Below are 24,655 nucleotides of genomic sequence, written 5' to 3'. Positions count from 1 at the left end.
CAGAATAGTCACGTTGCCTTGACAACGACGCAGAGGTGCGTTCATTGCCAACGTACTTCTGCGTCGTTGTTAAGGCAACGCCTCTATTCCGGGTCGGAAGCGCGGAGAAGAGGCACCCCCGGTGAAGATAGCAGCCCGGAACCAGTATCCCACCGGACCACCTCCTCACCGGACAGCCCTGCAGGACCGGACCAGCGCCGAGCGGAGGTGAGTACTCAGAACTAAAGGGGGTGAGAGGGGGCTGGATGATGTTGAAGGCCGCAGTGGTCTTCAACCTGCGGACCTCCGGAGGTTTCAAAACTACAACTCCCAGCAAGCCCGGACAGCCGATGGCTGCCCGGGCTTGCTGGAAGTTGTAGTTTTGAAACCTCTGGAGGTCCGCAGGTTGAAGACCACTGAGGGCGAATGATGAGAAGAGGATGATGAAGGGGGGGTGTGGGGTAGGGATGTAAGAAAAAATCGATTCTCGCGATAATCGCGATTTTTCATTTGCCGATACAGAATCGATTCAAAATATTTTTGAATTGATTCTTTTAGGGATGTGGAATTTTTAATAAAACGCACTTTATCTTACCTGCCAACGAGCCCCCGGAGCTCCGGTACAGGTGTTCGGTCCCCGGGCTGTATTCTTCTTACTTCCTGTTAGTCCGGCACGTCACATGGAGCTTCAGCCTATCACTGGCCGCAGCGATGTCCCGCCTCCGCTGGTGATAGGCTGAAGCTCCATGTGACGTGCCGGACTAACAGGAAGTAAGAAGAATACAGCCCGGGGACCGAACACCTGTACCGGAGTGTACCGGAGCTCCGGGGGCTCGTTGGCAGGTAAGATAAAGTGCGTTTTATTTTATTTTGCAGCCCGGACGGGATAACATGAGAAAAGTGAGCACCGGAGTACTAGATCGCCGCTGTCAAAGCTGACAGCGGCGTCTATTGGGATCTATGAATGCTCCCAGGTGGGCGATATATCGCGATGTATCGTCACCTAGACGGTATCGCGATATATCGGGATATATCGAATCGCCACACTGGTATCGCGATTCGAATCGAATCGCCAAATTCTTGGCGATTCACACCCCTAGTGTGGGGATGATGAAGGGGGGGTGGGGATGATGACAAGGGGATGATGAAGGGGGGGTGTGGGATGATTACAAGGAGATGATGAAGGGGGGATGTGTGGGATGATAAGGGGATGATGAAGGGGGGATGTGCGGGATGATGAAGGGGGGATGTGTGGGATGATAAGGGGATGATGAAGGGGGGATGTGTGGGATGATAAGGGGATGATGAAGGGGGGATGTGTGGGATGATGACAAGGGGATGATGATGAGGATGTTAATGACGGGTCTGGATGATGACAGGGGGGGATGAGGTATTTCCCACCCTAGGCTTATACTCGAGTCAATAACTTTTCCTGGGATTTTGGGTTGAAATTAGGGGTCTCGGCTTATACTCGGGTCGGCTTATACTCGAGTATATACGGTACTCTGTTTTTTTTTCTATTCTTGGAAAAGCCGGGTGATTCAAACTTTTATTAGGGGAAGGGATCATTGAAAGGGTTAATGATTTTTTTTACACTTTTCTTATGCCATTATATAGCCCCCAGGGGGGGCTATAACATTGCATGTACTGATCTTTACCACTGATTGATTCATCTCCATAGGAATGGATCAATCAGTGTTTTCGGCGATTGAATGCTCAAGCCTGGATCTCAGGCTTGAAGCATCCGTTCGGCGATCGGACTGCAGGAAGAAAGGTAAGAGACCTTCCTCCTGAAGTACAGCTGTTCGGGATGCCGCGGTATAATTATACCGCGGCGATCCTGAACAGCTCCCTGAGCTAATCGGCACATTTTACTTTCACTTTTAGCCGCGCGGCTCAGCTTTGAGCGCGTGGCTAAAGGGTTAATAGGGCGCGGCACCGCGATCAGTGCCGCGCACTATTAGCGGCGGGTCCCGGCTTCACTATGACGCCGGGCCCGCCGTGATATGATGCGGGGTTACCGTGTAACCCCGCATTATATCACGGGAGCGGGACTAGGGGCGTAAGTTTACGCCCTTGGTCCTGAACAGGTTAAAGGGAACCAATCAGCAGATTTTACCATATATAATGCTTGGCATTATATGCAAGGGGGACTTTATAACTTAATATCTTCACCATCCCTGGGGGCACAAATATCCCCAGGGGATGGTGAGGGTAACGATTTTAGCATATATAAAGCATTGCCAAGCATTATATATGCTAAAATCTGCTGATTGGTTCCCTTTAAAGGAGGTATCTAGGATAAGAAAACCTGATCTAATTTCATTCCAAAAACAGCACCACCCATGTCTTCAGGTTGTGTGTGGTATTGCATCTCAGTTCTAGTAAAGTGAATGGATCCGAGTTGTAATACCATACAAATCCTGAGGACAGGTGTGATGCTGTTTCTGGAAGAAATTAGCTGCTTTTCTATTCCCATATAACCCCTTTTATTTTTATTTTTAAATATATTCTAATAACTGTACTTCTGCTGTGAACTGCTGCTGTGGATGTAAAAATTTAATTTTTACTTATGGGAGAATGGCTACTGAATGGGCTTCCATTTTTCCCTATTGTAAAATAAAAGTGCTTTGCAATATAATAGAACAAGACTTGATAAATTACTGTAACACTATTGTATTACCTCAAGACAAGGAATGAATTGATGGCCTTGACACACGCGGATGCAGCATTGCTGAGTTATACCGCTGATATTTCTGAGATTTATTTGTCTTTAGTAGGGAGATATACAATATCTCACATAAGTGAGTACACTCCTCACATTTTTTGTAAACATTTTATTATATCTTTTCATGTGTAGTATGTGCACAGCCTGTATAGCAGTATTTAATCTTGTGTCCCCTCAAAATAACTAAACACACAGCCATTAATGTCTAAACCTTGGCAAGAAAGTGAGTACACCCCTAAGGGGAAATGTCCAAATTGGGTCCAAAGTGTCAGCACCTTAAGGATGCATTGTTTTTCCGTTTTTGCATTTTTGTTTTTTCCTCATCACCTTCTAAAAATCATAACACTTTCAATTTTGCACCTACAAACCCTTATGAGAGCTTATTTTTTGCACCGCCATTTGTAATTTTTAATGGCATCAATCATTTTACCCAAAAATTTACGGCAAAACCAGAAAAAAATATTTTTGGGTCAAAAATTGAAACAAAAAACGCCATTTTGGGGGCTTCCGATTCTATGCCGTACACTTTTCTGTAAAAATGACACCATATCTCTATTCTGTAGGTCAATACGGTTGCAAGGATACCTAATTTATATGTTTTATTTTATTTTACTACTTAAAAAAAATTATAACTACTACTATAACTATGTGTAAAATTGTCATTTTCGGACCCCTATAACTATTTTTTTCCGTATACAAGGATATATGAGGGCTCATTTTCTGCACCGTGATCTATCGGTACCAGTTTTGTTTTGATGAGACTTTTTGAATGCTTTTTATAATTTTTTTTAGGGTATACAAAGTGACCAAAAATACTATTTTGTATTTTTTTTTACGTGTACGTCATTGACCGCGCGGTTTAATTAACATTATATGTTTATAATTCGGACATTTACGCACACGGCGATACCACATATGTTTATTTACATATTTTTTTTAAATGTGAAAAGGGGGGTGATGAACCCCTTAACGACCACAGACTTAAATGTATGTCCTGGTTTGGCGGTACTTCGCACACCAGGAAGTACATTTGCGTTCTGTGTATGACCGCGAGCATCGGAGCGGTGCTCACGTCATACACGGAACCCGCCGGTAATGGCCGACATCCGCAATTGCGCGGATGTCCGCCATTAACCACTCAGATGCTGTGATCAGTACATATCACGGCATCTGCGGCAATGCGCATGTTTAATTAGATGATCGGATCGCACGCAGCGCTGCCGCGGAGATCCGATCATCTGTAATGGCGGAAGGAGGACCCCTCACCTGCCTCCGTCCGTCTCCCGGCATCTCCTGCTCTGGTCTGAGATCGAGGAGACCAGAGCAGAAGATGACCGATAATACTGATTAGTGCTATGTCCTATACATAGCACTGAACAGTATTAGCAATCAAATTATTTCTATAGATAGTCCCCTATGGGTACATAAAAAGTGTAAAAAAAGAAAAGAAAAAAAAAGTTGAAAAATGTAAAAAAAAAAAAAAAAGTAAAAAAAAAAAGAAAAATCCCCTCCCCCAATAAAAATGAAAATTGTCAGTTTTTCCCATTTTACCCCCAAAAAGCATAAACATTTTTTTAATAAGCATATTTGGTATCGCCGCGTGCGTAAATGTCCGAACTATCAAAATATGATGTTAATGATCCCATACGGTGAACGGCGTTAACGTAAAAAATAGTCAAAAAATGCAGCTTTTTGTGACATTTTATAAAAAAAATTAATAAAAAATGAACTAAAAGTCTTCTATATAAAAATGTGCAAAAAATGAGCCCTCACACCCCCCTATATACGGAAAAATTAAAAAGTTATAGGTGGTCAAAATATGGCAATTTTAGATTACTGATTTTTTTAAGCAGTACAAAAATATAAAAGTATCTAGCCATGGGTATCATTTTAATCGTATTGACCCACAGAATAAAGAACACATGTCATTTTACCGTAAAGTGTACAGTGTGAAAACGAAACCCTCCAAAATGTGCTAAATTGTGGTTTTCATTTAAATTTCCTCCCTAAAAATGTTTTTGGCGGGTTCACGTGGACTCCCCACCTTCTGTTTAAGGATGCCCCACAGATGCTCAATAGGGTTTAAGTCTGGAGACATGCTTGGCCAGTCAATCACTTTTATTCTCAACTTTTTTTAGCAAGGCAGTGGTCATCTTCGAGGTGTGTTTGGGGTCATTATCATGTTGGAATGCTACCATGCAGTACAGTCTCCAAAGGAAATGCTCTGCTTAAGTATATAACAGTAAATGTTGGCATTAATGGTTCCCTTAATGAACTGTAGCTCCCCAGTGCCAGCAGTACTCATACAGGGTGAGATCTTGACATCCCCACCCATATGCTTGACTGTAGGAAAGGCACACTTGTATTTTTACTCTTTAACAAGTTGCCGCCACACACTTAACACCATCTGAACCCAATAAGCTTACTTTCAGACAATGCCAAGCTCAGCAGTAGTAATAGCAGAATGACTGAGGAACAGGCATTTTGGCACCTGAATGAAAGGAGGAAGTACTGGGAATAAAAAAGATGACATCAGGGTAGCCCAGTATACCTTGCAACTATCAGCAATATCACTTTACCCCAGGTTATCCAATCATTGTTTTGCATTATGTGCCTAACAGCTTCCAGACCAATGTGGACACAGCATAGGCTCGAGATGCTAATAATGCCCTACTCACTGCCCTGCGGCCGCAATTTTGGAAGGAGAAAGCTAAGAGAGAGCAAGAACTATTGATCCCTGAAAGCCTTCACAAATCCAAAAGATTTTCAAAACAAGCTGAACAAATCATTAATAAATGGGTTGACATCAGACATTGATCTCCTGTCACCTGCAGTACTGTATCCAGTTGTGCCCAGTCCATAAAAGCTATCACAGTGCAAGCTGAGAAAAGCATTGATCAGTGGACTGACCTCAGACAGTGACCTGTCCTCTGCAGTACCGTAAACTTTCTCATAAAATCTATCCCATTACAATACCAAACAAGCTGAACAAAGCTGTGGGCTGACCTGTACTTTAACATAAATACCACTAATAGTGTTATGAACGTAAAATACCAATTATAGGGGAACTTACTTGTATTTTGTGGGTTTTCTCAAACATATAGTATTTCTTCCTAAGTTTAAGTACACATTTAAAAGCGTGTGAATGTGGCATAGCCATCTTAAGATAAGTTACGTGTATTTTCTGGGTTTTATAATAAAACAGCATTAGTAGCGTGGTTTAGCATAAACACTCATTGATAGCATTGAGAGTAAAAGTTAACTAAAAGGTGACAAAATCACCCCAAAACATAAAGAAAACCCTCTCCAACTTAAAAGATATATATACAGACAAAGAATTAGTCAGCTAGCACTTTAGTTGATACCAAACTATTATATGGACCTGGCCTACAGGTGCACGCTACTAGGCTAGATATACAGCAACAGAAGAATGCAGCAGCACACTGCCAGCACAAGGATATAGGTGAAACATGAAAAGGCAGTTAAAACATGGAGAGCTATACAGCTATGGTGTAATAGATGCAAATGTGAAACTATGAAATAGTGAGGCACTTAGCTCGCAAATTTGTCTCCGCCGGCGGTCAAATAGCTTGGACCGTCCCACCGCGATAAGGTAGCCTCCTTGGGACGGACCCAACACTGTGTATATGCCTCTGTGTGAACAGTTCAGTAAGCATGGTAGATAGAGGTGGGTGGGGTGCAAGGCCAACATGGAGGTAGTATATATATATATATATATATATATATATATATATATATATATATATATATATATATATATATATATATATAGATATATATAGATATATATATATAGATATATATAGATATATATATGATATATATATATATGATATGTGTGTATATATATATATATATATATATATATATATATATACACATATATGTATATATATGTCTGGTAAAAGTATTGTTGGACAGGGTAGAGGACAGGACACCCCTGCCATGCTCTCTGCCAGTATGAATGTTGGTGACAGTACCTGCACCAGTACAGGCAGCATCAACAAGCAAATGTTATCACTGTCTTCCAGGGGTTGCGTGGTTTCGGTACATAATAAGGCCCCTGTGGACTGGTCGACTTGTTCAAGGTCTTTTCAGTGGCAGGAAGAAGAGTCTGACGATATGACGTATGAAGTGTATGAAATTACAGAATTGTCTTTCCTAGACAGTCTGTTCCATCATCTCTGTCATTGCATCACCCCCTCCCCTCTTCCCCCTGGTGTTTAGCAGAAGGAGAACATTAGCAATGAGGAGAAGTTGTGTCACTGTCAGCCTTTGGAGTGTGTTGTGGAGGTGGGTCTTGTGGAGGTGGGTCTGGTAGTGAGTTTGTAAGGCATCATGATAGGCGGGAGCTGGAGCCCATGACCAGACATCAGAAGTTTGAGAGGCTTGGAGGGGACAATGAAGAGTTTAAAGATGATGATGTTGTCAGCAGGCCTGTTGGTCTGATCAGCTCAGTAGCTAGTGATGGCGACACTGCTGCAACTGAAGGCTTGAGAAAAAAGCCTTCCAAGGCAGGAAAACAGTTCAGTGAACCTGCTGGACCGAACTTTTGAAAAGTAAGCAATGGTCTCCAAACTGTGGACCTCCAGCTGTTTCAAAACTGCAACTCCCAGCAAGCCCAGACATCCAACAGCTGCAAAGGGTGGGGGTGTACCTATCTCTTTACGGTATCTTGCTAAGTGGAAATTTTCTGTTCTACTAGATGCAGAAAAGCAGCACAGTGCTTCCACTGCTAAAAAAAAAAGTAAGGCGTAGCCAGGGTACACATTCATATATTATGGCTCTAAGTAACCACATAAGGGGAGATTTATCAAAACCTGTGTAGAGGAAGAGTGGAATTTTAAACAAACAATAAAAACGTGGTCTCAAATGGCTGGAGGTGCTCAACCCCAAATGCGGTTGTGCATATATACTGGGGGAGCAGATCCTGCCCTTGTAGTCCGTTGCTAGGGGCAATCCCCAGCATAAAAATGCATACAATGGAGGATGCCTGCAGTGGACTACAAGTGCCACAATAGAATCCTACACCAGATAAACGGTGTGGATGTGTAACAATTAGAATACAATGCAGGAATATGGGTGCACTACTGTGGTAGATGTATACAATGACATTGGCTATCCCTCAACACTGATGTTAAAATTGAGACATTCGCCAGTGTATCCTTATATTAAGGACACACCAGAGCCCGCACACCAACGCCAAGGTTTCTCAGATGGCACGGGACCTATGCAAATCCTACCTGTGCTTGATAAGCAAAACAGGGGCCAGTGGGCAATTACGGCAGCATTCGGTCGACTCACAACTTCCTCCCAGATACCCTCCAGCGTGACTGAGCACACATGCAATGGGAGGAGGGAGGCAAGTTGCAAGCCCCACCTGAGTTGGCTAATATGGGTGCCTGGCCTCACAGGTGCTACCTTAATGCTGCCTTGAAGATGTTCAAGGCGCATTAATTTTGGAGTTTACACACCTCCAAGTATAACATTTTAAACAAACAACAAAAAAACGTGGTCTCAAATGGCTGGAGGTGCTCAACCCCAAATGCGGTTGTGCATTTATACTGGGGGAGCAGATCCTGAGATCTGAGAAGAGTGGGGAAGTTGCTCATGGCAACCAATCAGGTCTTTTTAAAAATGAAAGAAGCAATCTGGTTGCTATGGACAATCGCACCACCCTTCCACTACACAGGTTTGATAAATCTCCCCCATGGGGAGGCATCACAAGGCCTGGCTATATGTATCACTAGTGCACCACTGCCTGTTGTCTGCTTGCCACTACTAGCACTATTTCATCACTTCACTTGCCGGCCACATAACCTGTAGATTTTTTTTTTAATATTGACTAAAGCTATTTCTTCACTATGTACAAGTTTTTCACTTTCTGCAAAATTAATGTATGGTATTTTCTATTATTTTAACCCTTTAAGGACATGCGCCTAGCATCACTTAGCGCACAGCGCCGTACATTTACGGCGTGGCTGTGACACAGGTGCAGGAGCTGCGCTTTCGTCATTCCCGGCTGGTCCTGGTCAGTAGCCGCGGACCCACCAGTAATGGCGGTTATCAGCGATCGCGCTGATGTCTGCCATTAACCCCTCAGGTGCCATGAGCAATACATATCACGACATCTGTGGCAGTGCGGCACTTATAATGGCTGATCTGATCGCCCGCGGCACTGCCACGGGGATCAGATCAGACAAGATGGTGGACGGAGGTCCCCTCACCTGCCTCTGTCCGTCTCCCGGGGTCTTCTGCACTGATCTGCCTTCCAGCAGACCAGAGCAGAAGATCGCCGATAATACTGATCAGTCCTAGTCCCTATGCATAGCACTGAACAGTATTAGCAATCTAATGATTGCTATAAATAGTACCCTATTGGGACAAAAAAAGTGTAGAATAAATGTGAAAAAAAGCTCAAACTGCCAAAAAATGTAATTAAAGCAATCAAAAAGTCACATATACGCAAAGGTGGTACCAAAACAAACTACAGATCTTGGCGCAAAATGAGCCCTCACACATCCCTGAATACGGAAAAATAAGAAAGTTAGAGGTGGTCAAAATAGAGCAATTTTAAATATACTGATTTTGTAAAAAAAAAGTTTGAGAATTTTTAAAAGCAGTACAATGTATGTAACCATGGGTATCATTTTAATCGTATTGACCCAGAGAATAAAGAAAACATGTAATTTTTACTGTAAATTTTACAGTGCAAAAACAACCCCCCCCCCTAAATTTGCAAAATTATGATTTTCGTTTACATTTCTTTACACAAAAAATTATTTTTGGGGTTTACCATACATTTTAGGGTAAAATCTGTGAATTCATTACAAAGTACAACTGGTCATGCAAAAAACAAGCCCTCATATGGGTCTGGGAATGGAAATATAAAAGAGTTATGAATTTTAGAAGGCGAGGAGGAAAAAAAAAATTGGCTGTGTCCTTAAAGGGGTATTCCAGGAAAAAACTTTTTTTATATATATCAACTGGCTCCAGAAAGTTAAACAGATTTGTAAATTACTTCTATTAAAAAATCTTAATCCTTTCAGTACTTATGAGCTTCTGAAGTTAAGGTTGTTCTTTTCTGTCTAAGTGTCCTCTGATGACACGTGTCTCGGGAAACGCCCAGTTTAGAAGAGGTTTGCTATGGGGATTTGCTTCTAAACTGGGCGTTTCCCGAGACACGTGTCATCAGAGACCACTTAGACAGAAAAGAACAACCTTAACTTCAGAAGCTCATTAGTACTGAAAGGATTAAGATTTTTTAATAGAAGTAATTTACAAATCTGTTTAACTTTCTGGAGCCAGTTGATATATATAAAAAAGTTTTTTCCTGGATAACCCCTGTAACCCCTTAACGATGCAGGATGTAACTGTACGTCCTGGTGAGGTGGTACTTAACGCACCAGGATGTACTTTTATGTCCTATACATAACTGCGAGCATCGGAACGATGCTTGGGTCATGCGCAGCAGATCCCGGCTGCGGATAGCAGCCAGGGACCCAACGGTAATGGCCAACATCCGCGATCGCGCTGATGTCCGCCATTAACCCCTCAGATAACGTGATCAATACAGACATTGATTGATCACGGCATCTGCAGAAGTGCAGCACTTTATATGGACGATCGGATCGCCCGCAGCGCTGCCGCGGCGATCCGATCGTCTGTAATGGTGGACGGAGGTCCCCCCACCTGCATCCGTCCGTCTCCTGGCATCTTCTGCTCTGGTCTGAGATCGAGCAGACCAGAGCAGAAGATAGCGGATAACACTGATTAGTGCTATGCCCTATGCATAGCACTGAACAGTATTAGCAATCGAAAGATTGCTATAAATAGTCCCCTATGGGGACTATTAAAGTGTAAAAGTTTAAAAATTCCCTCCCCAATAAAAATTTAAATTGTCAGATTTCCCCCCTAAAAGTGTGATTTTTTTTAAATAAACATATTTGTTATCGCAGCGTGCGTAAATATCCAAACTATTAAAAAATAATGTTAATTATCCCATAAGGTGAACGGTGTGATCGTAAAAAAAAAAAAAATTGTCCCAAAACTGCTGCTTTTTTATAACATTTTATTCCCCCAAAAATTTATGAAAAATGTATTAAAAGTTTTATATAAGCAAATGTGGTATCAAAATAAATTACAAATCATAACGCAAAAAATGAGCTCTCATACTGCCGCTTATGCGGAAAAATGAAAAAGTTAAAGGTCAGCAAAATAGAGGGATTTTAAACGCACGAATTTGGTTAAAAAGTTTGCGATTGTTTTTTTTAAGCGGTATAATAATAGAAAAGTATGTAATCATGGGTATCATTTTAATGGTATTGACCCACAGAATAAAGAAAACATATATATTTTACCGTAAAGAGTACAGCATGAAAACTAAACCTTCCAAAATTTGCAGAATTGCGGTTTTCTTATCAATTTCCCCACACAAATAGTATTTTTTTGGTTGCGCCATACATGGCATTTATGGTAAAATGAGTGATGTCATTCCAAAGACAACTGGTCACGCAAAAAAACAAGCCCTCATACTAGTCTGTGGATGAAAATATAAAAGAGTTATGATTTTTAGAAGGCAAGGAGGAAAAAACGAAAATGTAAAAATAAAATTGAGTCCTTAAGGCCCTAGTGGTCAGAGTCCTTAAGGGGATAAGGTGAAAATGGGCTGAGTCCTTAAGGGGTTAAATCAGCACTTACTGTTGGCAACACCGCCCAGAAAATTATCACAGTCCAGATAGCCTTCAGCAACCGGGAGATGAAGTATTATTCTTTCAGCTATCTAAGTATATTGATCTCACACCTTTCTTCCCCTTTTTTATTTAGCATTCTGCCAGAAGTGCCGTAGACTCTTCGCTAACCAGCACATTACGCATGGTATGGGAAACCTTTGCTACTAATATAAGTGAGGTTTTTGGCACCCACTTGCAATATTGTGTTAAGGTAAAGACAAGTATATTTATTGCGAAGGCATGTGACACAAAGGACATAATTTCTACCAACTTCATTGTAAGGCAATGACTCTCACAGGCTCTTATAAGGAACACATTAGAGAAGTCAAAAGATTAATAAAGAGTGAGTTAACCTTGGCGTGACCACAATAAATATTTTCCTGGAAAACTGCTGTGTGTATTGAAAGTTAATAAAGAAGAATAGAGACTCAGGTATGACTAACTGTTTTATTTTTGGAGATTTGTAGAGAACACAGCGCTGCCGGACGTGTTTTGTAACCAACTGAATGTGCAACATAATAATCTGGTTATAAATTTAGCTGCATTAAAGAACACCTGCAAATGCAAACAATGAAAATGGTTTGCATTCAACTGACAGGCACAAGATTGTCTATTGATTTACCTTTTGGGATTGTATTTGTGACGTGTCACTGTTACATACTATTTTGTAGTAATATCATTGTTGTGTGTTGCAGTAGTTTGCTGTCTGTGGAGATAATTATAAATATTAGTTTATTACATAAAATCTACTGTATTATGCCAAGAGCCTATCTAGTTTAGCATATTTACCACAGGATCTGTATTAGAGGAACAGAGTAAAATGTAGTTTAATTTTCAGTTCTTGGGTTGGCTAGTTCATCATAATTCCTTTTCTATACTTCTCCAGACCTGCTGGCTTTTTCTGGGTTGCGACAATCCTGTAATTCTAATGACTAGCTACTTTAGTAGAGGTATTTTACTACAACCGCTCAAATTTACCAAAATGTTCTAGATTTTCCAACAGTATAACTTTTGGGTGTTGGCATTATCCAATTAGAGTTATTATCCCTCGGCTAGTTGGTTAATGTACTTGGCTCAATTTTCATGTTCGACAGTCTGCCAGTTTGCGCCACATTGCACCACTTGCATCATTAATCCATCAATCATCATTAATCCATCATCAACAAGGGCTCACACAACGCTATTCGGCCTTGTCAGCCAGGTTTGACGATTTTTTTAGACAAAAAATTTGCTATGATTTAGATATGTGTCCAATAACAGTTACCTCCTAAACATAAAACAGCTAAAAGGGGATACAGCGCTCCATGGTGTATTAAAAGATAAACCTGTGAGGCATATAGAATAAAAATTACACCACTCACCTATGGTAGTTGTGTATCCACATACACAACAATGGTGAGCGCAAATAGTGGTGGTGTCCGCAGCCGACCAGTCAAACGTAGAAATGGAATAAATTGCTTCAAAGAGGAACACCGGTCTAAACGTGGCACTGGACACAAGCGGTCATACAAATGGGTAAAAGCAATGGTAATTTATTTTCCCATCATGCAACGCGTTTCACTGCAGCAGCAGCTTCATCAGGCTGCTGCTGCAAGCTTGATGAAGCTGCTGCTGCAGTGAAATGCATTGCATGATGGGAAAATAAATTACCATTGCTTTTATCCATTTGTATGACCGCTTGTGCCCAGCGCCACGTTTAGACCGGTGTTCTTCTTTGAAGCAATTTATTCACCTCCTAAACATTGCCTCAATGCCAGAGTAAGCTGCTTCTGCAGGGGCCAACTGCACTGCAGGCGCAGGGTACTGGGGTCTGGTGTTACTTGTGGCAGGACAATATAAAGCACAATATTCAGCACCAAAGCCTTTTTCTTAGTTTTAATAGAGGTAGGTATGGGAATCTATGATCCACAAAAAGCACGGTGCTCCAAAAGCGCTCCTTTCCAGGGTGGAGGATGTAATGAATAGCCGTAAGTCCAGACTTCAGTGAAGCAAGGAATTATTTTTAATCATACAAGGTGATACAGGGATAACACGTTTCGAGGGGCAGGGACCCCCTCTTCATCAGATCCTTTGGTTACAGTTAACCCTGTATCACCTTGTATGATTAAAAATAATTCCTTGCTTCACTGAATTCTGGACTTACGGCTATTCATTACACCCTCCACCCTGGAAAGGAGCGCTTTTGGAGCACCGTGCTTTTTGTGGATCATAGATTCCCATACCTACCTCTATTGAACAGACGCCCAGGACCGATTCCCATGACGGCGAGGTGCCAGCAGCCCTCAACCACATGTCCCTCAGAGATCGGGGACTTAAAGCAGCTAACGATGTTGTGCCTAGAACACAACACGCTCAGGTGAGCGCAACACCTCTCATATATCCTTATACACCTGATCAACAGAATCATGGCACATTAGTGCGCTTCTCTTTTTTGTTTCTTTTTTACATATCTTTTTTTTCTTAGTTTTGGAATAGTTTGCTGTGAATGGGTAAAAAAAATTTAATAAATAAAAATAAGCCAATTTAAAGTTAGAGTGTAGATGACATGTGCCAAACTCTGGTGAAAAAAAATCATAATTCTCCCAGGAATGCAGAGAAAACTAAATCTTCACCATCTTATCTAGATTATGTGATGTTTTGAGAAGGTAGGTAGAAAAATCTGATGAGGATTTTTATTATTTTTTATTATTTGTTTTTATTGTTTTTTTCAAGAAAAGTACAAACAAGCCAGGTATACCCGGCAACCGTTGTGATACTGTAACAATAGTACACAATAATATAACATTAAAACAGTGAAATCAACATTGGTGAATATTCACTTATTATCTTATCATTATTATGACAAGGACTATTAGATAAACATCATACTGAAAAGTAACTTTTGCAAGGCTGTGAATGATTATAATAGTATTCTCTATAGGTACATAGATATAGTTGTTTCTGGCCTATTAGTAATTGTTGTTGTGTCACACTACAGAGTTGGATTGTGTCTTCTGGCCGTACGGAGATACCAGCCAGTAGTGCCACTTAGAGAGATATTAATGGTAAGTGTCATTTCCAAAAGAAATAATTTTCTCATATGTACATGTAATTCCAATTCCTGCAAGTAGGTCTTCTGAGTTCGGGACTTCGACTGATTTCCAATTTCGGAGTAATACAGTTTTAGCAATTGCACATATTATACAAGTCAATGCCCTTCCTTTTAGAGGAATATTATCCACCCCTCTCAAGAGGAGTACCAATTGGGGAGACCATAAGGTTGGCCAGGGGAATATTTCTCTCAACAGTTTCTTACAATGCAACCAGTACTGTTGAATGCCAAGACACATCCACAATACATGCAGCAGAGATCCTCTGCAACCACAGCCCCTCCAGCAGTTATAAGAAATCAAGGGGTATATAAGGGCCAAACGATCTGGGGTGTAATACCATCTCAAAGTCGTTTTCATAACAGACTCAACATGTGAAGAACATTTTAAGTATAAGCGTGACATTTTAAAGGCTCCCTGCCATTCCTCTGCAGTAAATGAGGATTGTAGGTCCCTCCCAGCTTCTAAGAGGGTGGGATTTTAGAAAGGAGGTATGGTGTATTAAGGCATTATAGAAGGGCTTAATGCCCCTGTGGGCCCGTGTTATATATAGGAAGGCAAGTGTATCCATCCTGAGACCCGACAATGACATCCCCTGCAATAAATGGCATATTTGTAAGTATTTAAAGAAGTCAGTAGTAGGTAGGGAGAATTTAGTACAAATGTCCTGGAAGGGTAATAGTGTATTGTTGAGAAAAATATCTGTAATTCAAGCTATACCACTGGCTATCCAACCACTCATGTTAGTTTGTGGTAGTAATGCTTGAATGAGGGTTAATGAAAGACATGAGATGTTGGGTATGGTACTTGAGTCAGATATTTTGTGAAATGAATGCCATGCCCCAAGTGCTGCTGTCACCGTTGGACCCAGGCCTCTAGGTAAAGGTCAGTTCCAAAACGATAAGTATAGTAGATCCTTCAACACATAAGGTGATGCTAAGGACTGTTCAAGATGTATCCAAGGTATGTCACTATCAGGTTGTACCCACCCCTTAAGCATAGATACTAGTGTCGCTATGTAATATAGTTTTAGGTCTGGCATAGCCAATCCTCCTGTGTCTCTAGTTTTTGTCATAATATGTCGTGCTATTCGTGGTTTCTTATAACCCCAGACAAACTGAGAAAGAATTGAGTGGGCCTTTGTGAAGAATTTGTCTGTCAGAGCAACAGGCAGGGCGCGATACAAATACAAAAATTTCGGGAGAACGAACATTTTGTGGCTATTCTGCCGGTCCATGAAATCTCACTTTTAGAGAAATCATCCAACTCCTTCTGCACTTCCTCCAGGAGGGAATCATAGTTTAGTTTGTATATTAAGGATGGAGATGCTGCTAATGTAGTGCCCAGATAATCAATCCCCTTATCTCTCCAGTCAAAGGGTATGTGGATTTAAAAAGGGCAATTTGTTGTGGGGACATATTAATTGGTAAGGCTTGGGTCTTAGATGAGTTTAAATGGTAGTAGGAGAGTCTACCATAGTTGGAGATTATTTCCATTACTGCTTCCAACGACTTCTCTGGATCTTTTAGGGACAGAAAAACATTGTCTGCATAGAGAGAAATAGGATGTGTCCTTCCCCCTATTTCCACCCCTCTAATCCGCGCATCCCTTCGTATCGCTTGAGCCAAAGGCTCCATGGCCAACACAAATATGAGGGGGGACAGGGGGCATCCCTGTCTAGTGCCGTTTGTTAGGGAAAAATTATCCGATAATGCCCCATTCACAAAGGTCTTAGCCGTAGGATTATGATACAGTAACTCTATGGCCATCACAATTGACCCCTCAAACCCCATATGTTGGAGGACGGAGAAGGCGAACGACCACCGAAGGCGGTCGAACGCCTTCTCCGCGTCTAGGGCCAAAGCCAACATGGGTGTCCCTCTAACGGAGACATGGTGTAGTACTCCCAGCATCCTTCTAGTGTTGAAATCCCGCTTGGTCCACATGGACCAGATGAGGAAGTATATTAGCTATGCGGGACGCTAATATTTTTGCGTAGATTTTTATGTCCTGGTTAAGCAATGAGATAGGCCTAAAATTTTGGGACACATCAGGGGTCTTTCCAGGTTTGGGTAAGGTAATGGCGAAAGGATGGCCCTAAATTGTTTATAATAATGACTGACAAACCCGTCAGGCCCCCGAGCTTTATCTTTTGGGAGGCATTTTATTGTTGTTTCTACTTCAGATAGTGTAATAGGTAAGTTAAGTAGATTTAATTGTGCCTGTGTTAATTTAGGAAGGTCCAAAGATGACAAGAAGGAATTAGTTTCTGCTTCTAAATTTGGCTGGGTAGATATAGAATCTCTAAGATTGTAGAGGCGGGAATAGTAATATTGAAACCCATTTGCTATATCCTTTGGTGCTTGCAATTTTCGGTTAGTTTGCGGATGAATGATATATGGGAGTCTGCTTTTTAGTTGCCGCGATTTAAGACGTGCTGCAAGTAGTTTCCCTGCCTTGTTATTCTGTGTGTAATAAGTCGCTTTGGTTTTACGAAAGGCACGCTCATAAGACTCTAATAGCAGGCCCCTGAGTTCTAGCCTTTGGCTCCTAAGGGAATCCGCTAAAGTAGAGGAGGGTGAGGATTTATTTTTAGATTCCGTCTCCTGGATGGAACGCAGCAAGTCTGCAATACGTTTTTCTTTTTGTTTCTTTAATATCGCACCCTGCTTGATGAAAGAGCCTCTACTGCTAGCCTTGTGTGCATTCCATAGTATACTGGGGTTGGGCGAAGAAGGTGCATTATATTGGAAAAACTCAGTCAGATCTGAATTAATCTTTTCCCTATGCTGTGGTATCGAGAGTAGGTAGGAATTGCTTCTCCAAATATATGCCTGGGTGGAATCATACTGCTCTGATATTGTTAAAATTATAGCTGCATGATCTGTCCATTTGATCAAACCTATGGAAGATTCCTTTGCCAGTGACAACAGGGATCTGTCAATCAGTATAAGATCTATACGGGAGTAGACATTGTGTACCCCAGAACGGAATGTGTAATCACGCTCCCCACCATGATGTATACGCCATATGTCATAATACTCCTCCTTCCACAGAGACGTCGCTAAGGATGGGGAGGATCTTATCACATGTGAAGTAGTATCTACCTGTGGATCAACAGTCAAGTTATAGTCTCCACACATAATCACATGACCCTGTCTCACTGATCTAACCCTCCGAGCCACTCTACGAAAGAAGGACAGTTGTGCTGTATTGGGGGCATATAGCGATACAATTGTATATGTAACATTGTTTTTAAGGGAGCATATCAATATATAGAACCGCCCTAGTGGGTCCACATGGTCTGCTATTTTAGAGAATGCTACCATGTTTTTAATTAAAATTGCCACCCCTCTTGCTTTAGAATGATAGTGTGAGTGAAAAATATGTGGGAATGCTCTGTGAGACAATCTGACGGCATCCTGTTGCAAAAGATGTGTCTCTTGGAGACACAGGACATCACATTTTAAAGCTTTCACCTCCCTCCACAAATATGCTCTACGCATAGGACTATTTAGGCTATTGGTATTGAGACTAGCAAACTGTAGTACCATTGTATAATAGTAAAAAAATCATATACATTGTAAAATATAACAAATCATGTATAAGAGACTTGGCACCTCTTGATGAGGAGTTTTGATGAATTCAAAAACATGTCAAAATGATTGCTTAAAAACTGAAAAAAAGAAACCTCCCTTAATACAAATTTACAAATTGAAATATTTAACAATTTCTCATTTTTGAAACAAGAGAACTATAAAGATTTGGTTTGGCCATGTGCGAAAAAAAAATTGAAACTGCTAAAGTATAATGTTAACCCCTTAAGTGCGAAGGGTGTACAGGTATGCCCTTGCGTCCTGGTACTTAAGGACCAAGGACATACCTGTACACCCTGGTCCCGCTCACACAGTTTAAAACGTTCTGATTGTTTTTAAGCATGCTTCATACCCGGTGGGTCCCAGTTGCTATCAGCAGCCATGACTCATGGTTAATTTTAAACATCGCTGATCGGACCGATGCCCTGCGTTAACCCTTTAGACGCCACAATCAAAGTTGATCACAGCGTCTAAATATGGGATCTATATGTGCTGGTTATCTCGGGGAGGTGATCGGGAAATTACCTCGTCTGTCACACCCCCTCTATTCATGTCTATGAATGCAGGGGGCGTAGCGTGACGTTACAAACATGGAAGCCCCAGGCTTCTGTGTTCATGAATGCTGCAGGGTTTGCCTGGAGATCGTGGGAGGTCCCAGCGACCGGAACCCCAGCGATCAAACAGGTTATCCCCTAGCCTTTGGATAAGGATAACATATTTAGGGGCAGAGTACCCCTTTAAGACTTTCTGAATGCATTGTATAAAGCTGAGTTGTATTATATGAAATTCACAACCTGAGATCCTGAAAACAGAATTTCATACTGCTAAAACAGATGCTTGGCAAAACAATCAACAAATCAATATTTTTATTTTATAATACATATATTTTTATGTAGATTTTAGGGATATGGTGGAAAAGAGCAAAATAAAAGATTTGGTGGACTTAAGTGTTGGTGGAATCCTGTTACAGTGCAGTGTAGAATTGGACTACTGGAAAGGTGGCATTTAGAAAGAAAAGGAAAAAAAATAGCAACAAGCTTAATCCATATGGTCCTAATTAATTTCTTAGTTTTTTTCCTAGAAATATGATACAGATTTTATTTAGTCTCTATTACATTTACCTTAATACATATGAGCCTTAAGGCCATATTTTCTCATTTGTAGAGCAGCTGTTAGAGATGTATCCAGGCCAATCCACCTTTATACAGTTACGAGAGATTATGCTTGGATATATGACTAGCTGGTTCTTCAGTCTACAATCTATTCTCTACTAATTGCAAAAAGCCGCTCTCCATGTAACAGAATGCTGTGGTTAACCATGGCATTTACCCGATACTTACTGGGCAAATTCATAATGATGCATTGTTTTCTCCAATTACAGAATTATTTACACATGAACAACTATGCTTAAGGTACAGACATATGCAATTGGAAAGGTTGGCCTATTAGCTTAAAAATATGCACAGATGTGCCCATAAATGAGTACATCTGATTGAAATAAAGGTGGAAATCATGGTTAAAGTTTAGCAATTAAGGAATAATGTGCCCATTCTGGGAGTTGTAATCTGGTATATTTGCAAGTTTTACCTTCTGTTTTATTTTTATTTTTTTTCCAAGCCTTTGTGTGTTGTGCTTCAAGCCACTGTATATTTACTGCAGTCTTACCACAGTTGGGCACCTAATATGTATATGTTATTTTCCCAATATTCCCAAAGCTATTTGTAATGAATAATGTAGCTCCCTTTTTGTATGGTCACCTGCATAGAATTTGTTCTTACAGAACCTTGTACGAATGTTATAGAGATAACTTAAAGGGTTATTTCAGTAAAAACATTATTTTTCATATTAACTGGCTCCAGAATGTTTTAAGTAGTAAATCATTAGAAAAAATAATTTACAAAACAAAAAATATAAAAAAATTGGGTATAGTTGTAAATGTACAAACCTGAAGAATTAGGATAACATGTACATTTTGACTGTACCTTTTTTACCCTTACAAAAAAATTTTTGGGGGACTCGCAGTAAATTTTACAGAAAACGAACGGTGTCATTACAAAGTACAATTGGCCACAAAAAAGACTTTTAGAAAGTTCTGTAGATAAAAATAAAAAAAAGAAAGAAACCCATATGGCTTTTAGAAAGGAGAAAGAAACAAAAACCCAAAAAGGAAAATTGCCTGTGTTCTGCTAACAGCTGAAGATGCTGCTGGAAAGCAAACTTTGTTAGGATATAAAAATACCTTTCCTTGAGCTCACAGTTGTTGCCAAACTTATAAAATATCCTTTTTATTTCTCAGTCAAGTGTCAAGGAGGCAGAGCTCAACGATTCAAATGCTACAGCCTGGCAGACAGTGCTCTCTGCTGACACCTCGGTCTGTCTCAGGAACTGTTCGGAGCAGGAGAGGTTTGCTGTGGGGATTTTATCCTACTCCGGACAGTTCTTGAGACAGACAGAGGTGTCAGCAGAGAGTACTGGTGTCAGACAGAAAAGAACAACTCAAGTTCAGCAGCTGATAAGTACTGGAAGGATTAAGATTTTTTAATAGAAGTGATTTATTTATTTATTTATTTTATATAGCGCCTACAGATTCCGCAGCGCTAATTTACAAATGTGTTTAACTTTCTGGAGCTAGTTGATATGAAAAAATATTTTTTCACTGGAATACCCCTTTAAAATGCCCCCTCCCCCCCGGTTCCACATCTTGTTTTCAGTGCCTTAAAAACAGCAGCAGCTTCTTAAATATGTCTTCCTTGGACTTCTCTTAGGGTCACTATGTTGCTCTAAACAGTTTCCCTGCTTTGTATACTTAAGGGTTGCCTTAAAGGATAAGTCTTATTCCCGATCAGTACAGAAAAACTGCCGATAGGGGGTACATTTTAGATCGCGGGGTTCTGAGCGCTGTGGCCCCCCACGATTGTCTGTTCGAAGCGCTGGCTCACCCTCAGAGTGGTGCGTCACGACCCCCACCCGAAGCGGGGGCCGCCACGCCCCCTCCATATATCTCTATCCATTCGGCTATCTTCGGCTCTCCATACAGGCGATCTTGGGGGGCCACAGCGCTTGATAGGGGATACGTTTTTCTGTACTGATCAGGCATGAGACTTCTTCTTTAAAGGGGTACTCCGCTGCCTCAGCGATTGTGTACATTTTGTTCCAAATGCTGAGATGATAAAAATGGCCTGGTAACACAGAATTATTAAAAACTCAGACACATAGCTCCCCTGACATGTTTCGCCTCTCAGAGCTTCATCAGAGGTCTGAGCCAATGGCATCCCTGGGATTATTTGATTTTACATAACCTCTGTCTATCTATTTATCTGTATGGGCGCCTTGATAGGGTTGTCTGAATTGTTCATTCCCTTGTTGTTAGAAGGATTATCCAATAAGTGTATGACAGGATGTCCTTTGGTAGCTCCAGCTCTTAGCTGTAATCTCTTTTAGATATTTTTAAGGGAACTTATCACTAGTTTCTTGTTGCTTGAACCACAGACAGCAGGAAGGTTTGACAGGCTTCCTTATCACTGATCTATGATTTACAGAGTAATCCTAGTTGTTTTTCTGGAAACAAGGCTCTGAGTCACTGGGGTGTTTTGCTGGCCCTCTCCCTTTGTGTGTATAGGAGGAGAACTGTCCATCAAAGCCGGAGGACCATACCGATGTCTCAGAGCTCCATTTTTGACAAAGTTACAATTGTGATTTCAGAATGATTCATAAATGTATATGATCCTGGAGTCCTTTGGTGTTTCATGCTGACCGTGATTCGAGAAATAAAGCATTACATCCTTTTTATTAAAAAAAAAGTAGACTCTGAAATAATAAAGGGATGGGCTTGGTTTTTTGTCCACTATGGATAACGCTCTTTGTAGCCACTGTCTGCATTGGCTCATAGCTACGTCTTCAGAATGGGTGTGGTATTAACTCATAATAGACTGGTTGTATATAGAATTAATAAAATCTTAATCCACATCTCAGATATTTTAAAAATGTTATCTCAGCACTGTTTTTTTTTCCCTTCTACCATCAGACCATAACTTGATTTTTCTCCAAAGATGATGGCATGAGATACTAGTGACAATTTTAGTAATTTACCCAGACTTCCCTAGGTGGTACATTTCCATTTTCTACTTATGTTTTAAGAATTGAAAGAATGAATTCAAACTTGTCATTTTGTTTTTCTTTTACACCTTTTTTGAGGTCTTGTGGTAAAAAAAAAAAAAAAAACTCATTGTACATTTTTGACTGACAGGTAAATGACAGGTAAATGTACTCTGACTTTTGAATGGTCTCTGACTTTTCCTTAGTTGAAAATTACCGTCAGTGTTTTAGATTGATATTTAGAGTAAGTCTTTCTCAGCATTGTTATGCTGCACAAGCTATTTTCTGTCACCGAACTTTGCGCCTTTGGTAGGTTTCATGCAGAGCAGATCTGGAGAGCAGTTTAGTATTTCATCATACTGAATGCTGTTTCTTTCTGAAGGATTGTTTGAGGCTTGAAAACAAATAACACAGTAGGGTAACATTAAGCATAGCTGGTAAGAACAACTTCAACATTTTTTACAAAGTTATGGTTGTTGCTGAGTTTGTTGAAGCAAATGCCTAGAAGAGTTATGAGAAGACTTACAGAGAACGGCCGAGTGTTCATTGTACAGGGCAGTTGTGTTTTCTACTCTTCTTATTCATGATATTTTCAAAGATTTTAACATGCTCAACGTATTAGTTGTTGGGGTCTGCTTATATTGCTGAAGCCCCCAATATCCAGGAAAAAGGGGCATTGGCTGCTGTAATCAGGGCCGGCCTTAGGGGTGTGCGAGCTGTGCGGCCACACAGGGCGCCATAGCAACAGGGGCATCGGGCGGCCGACACAGCTCGCACCAGGAAAATGTTATTTGTATTGCCCGACGTGCAGTTCCGATATGAGGTGCTGGGCAGGTAACTTCTTCAGACATTCAGCGCTGCTTCTGGCAAGCAGCGCTAAATGCCGGAGTAATGAAGAAAACTGTGCTCTGTAGCGGAATGTTACCCTCCGCACAGGGACACAGTTTTCTGCTTTGCAGGCCGCTCCCTCTCATTCCATTCCCACTACCCTCCTTCAACTGTGTTCCTATGCAGAGGGTCACATTCCGCTTCAGGGCACAGTTTTATTCATTACACAGGGAGGTTTCACTTACTCCGCCCTCCTCCGCATCTCTGATTGGCTGGCCGCCCAGAGTCTGAAGAGGGACGTCGCGCATGTGACGTCCCTCCGCAGACCCGCACAGGAGGACATCAGTAACGTCACTCGTCAGGCCGCCATCGGAGGGAAGCGCAGCGGAGGACAGGTAAGTGTGTATATGTGTGTGTGCATGTGTGTGTACATGTGTGGGTGTCTGTGTGTGTGTGTGAGTCCGTGCGGGGGGGGGGGGGGGGGGGGGGGGGGGGTGGGAACCTGCTACTACCTAATGTGGGGAACCCACTTCTACCTAATGTGGGGAACCTGCTTCTTACTAATGTGGGGTACCTGCTTCTACCTAATGTGGGGAACCTGCTTCTACCTAATGTGGGGAACCTGCTTCTACCTAATGTGGGGAACCTGCTTCTACCTAATGTGGGGAACCTGCTTCTACCTAATGTGGGGAACCTGCTTCTACCTAATGTGGGGAACCTGCTACTACCTAATGCGGGGGACCTGCTACCTAATTTGGGGAACTATACTGCACCTAATGTGGGAACTATACTGCCAACCTAATGTGGGGGAACTATACTGCACCTAATGTGGGGAACTATACGGCACCTAATGTGAGGGAACTATGCTGCACCTAATGTGGGGAACTATACTGCACCTAATGTGGCGGAACTATACTGCACCTAATGTGGGGGAACTATACTGCATCTGATTAAGGGGGGGCAGGGGACTGGTGAAGTGGGACATTGGACTGATTAAATATATAAAAATATTTGTCACAAAGATTTTTTTTCCTCTTTGTGTACGTTTTTTTTTGGGGGGGGTGGTGGTTGGGGGCGCCACAAGGCTAGCTCGCACAGGGCGCCTGAACACCTAAGGCCGGCCCTGGCTGTAATATATCCAAAGTCATATGACCATGTTAAGAGATGCCTGTAACATCAATGTCCAGCATGTCTTTACCACACATGCTTAAAGGGGATTTGCAGCAGGAGGGAGATTTGTGTTTTAGAAGTATACCCATATTGTAGTATATAAAAGAAAGAAAAAAAAAACTTGTGCAGTGTCTTGCTCCGGACCATAGTGCAACCTTCTTCCTGCTTTTGGGGGTCGACACGTCACACTGCAACACAGCTTATCGATAACAGCAGCAATGTTTCAACTCTTGGCTGGTGATTGGCTGAGCAGCAGTGGGATGTATTGTGCCCCAGTCTTCCTTCTGGTGCCTGAGCCCAATACATCACACTGTCGCTCAGCTAATAACAGCCAAGCAGGACATTGTAGCAGCCATTAATAAGCTAAGCTACAGCATGACATGTCGACCCCCCAGGAGCAGGGAACACTGGAGGTGG

The 24,655-nt window shown here is 41.5% G+C and overlaps 1 protein-coding gene across 7 annotated transcripts in view; it reads left to right on the top strand.

The window, feature by feature from the left end:
• COMMD10 (COMM domain containing 10) overlaps positions 1–24,655 on the top strand; it is a 458,728-nt gene that overhangs the window by 169,659 nt on the left and 264,414 nt on the right. Inside the window, exon 6 of one of the 7 annotated variants that reach the window (XM_056537404.1) lies at positions 11,555–11,880. The exons of the other annotated variants lie outside the window; for them this stretch is intronic. Within the exon in view, the coding sequence (XP_056393379.1) occupies positions 11,555–11,749 (195 nt within the window). The 3' untranslated portion in view covers positions 11,750–11,880. Of the gene's footprint in view, positions 1–11,554; positions 11,881–24,655 lie in introns of those variants that run through there. 7 annotated transcript variants of the gene reach the window in all.

The sequence above is a fragment of the Hyla sarda genome, chromosome 1 (assembly GCF_029499605.1).
Source record: "Hyla sarda isolate aHylSar1 chromosome 1, aHylSar1.hap1, whole genome shotgun sequence".
NCBI classification, from domain to species: domain Eukaryota; kingdom Metazoa; phylum Chordata; class Amphibia; order Anura; family Hylidae; genus Hyla; species Hyla sarda.
The sequence above is the reverse complement of the archived record's forward strand: the minus strand, read 5'-3'. Positions and strand labels throughout refer to the sequence as shown.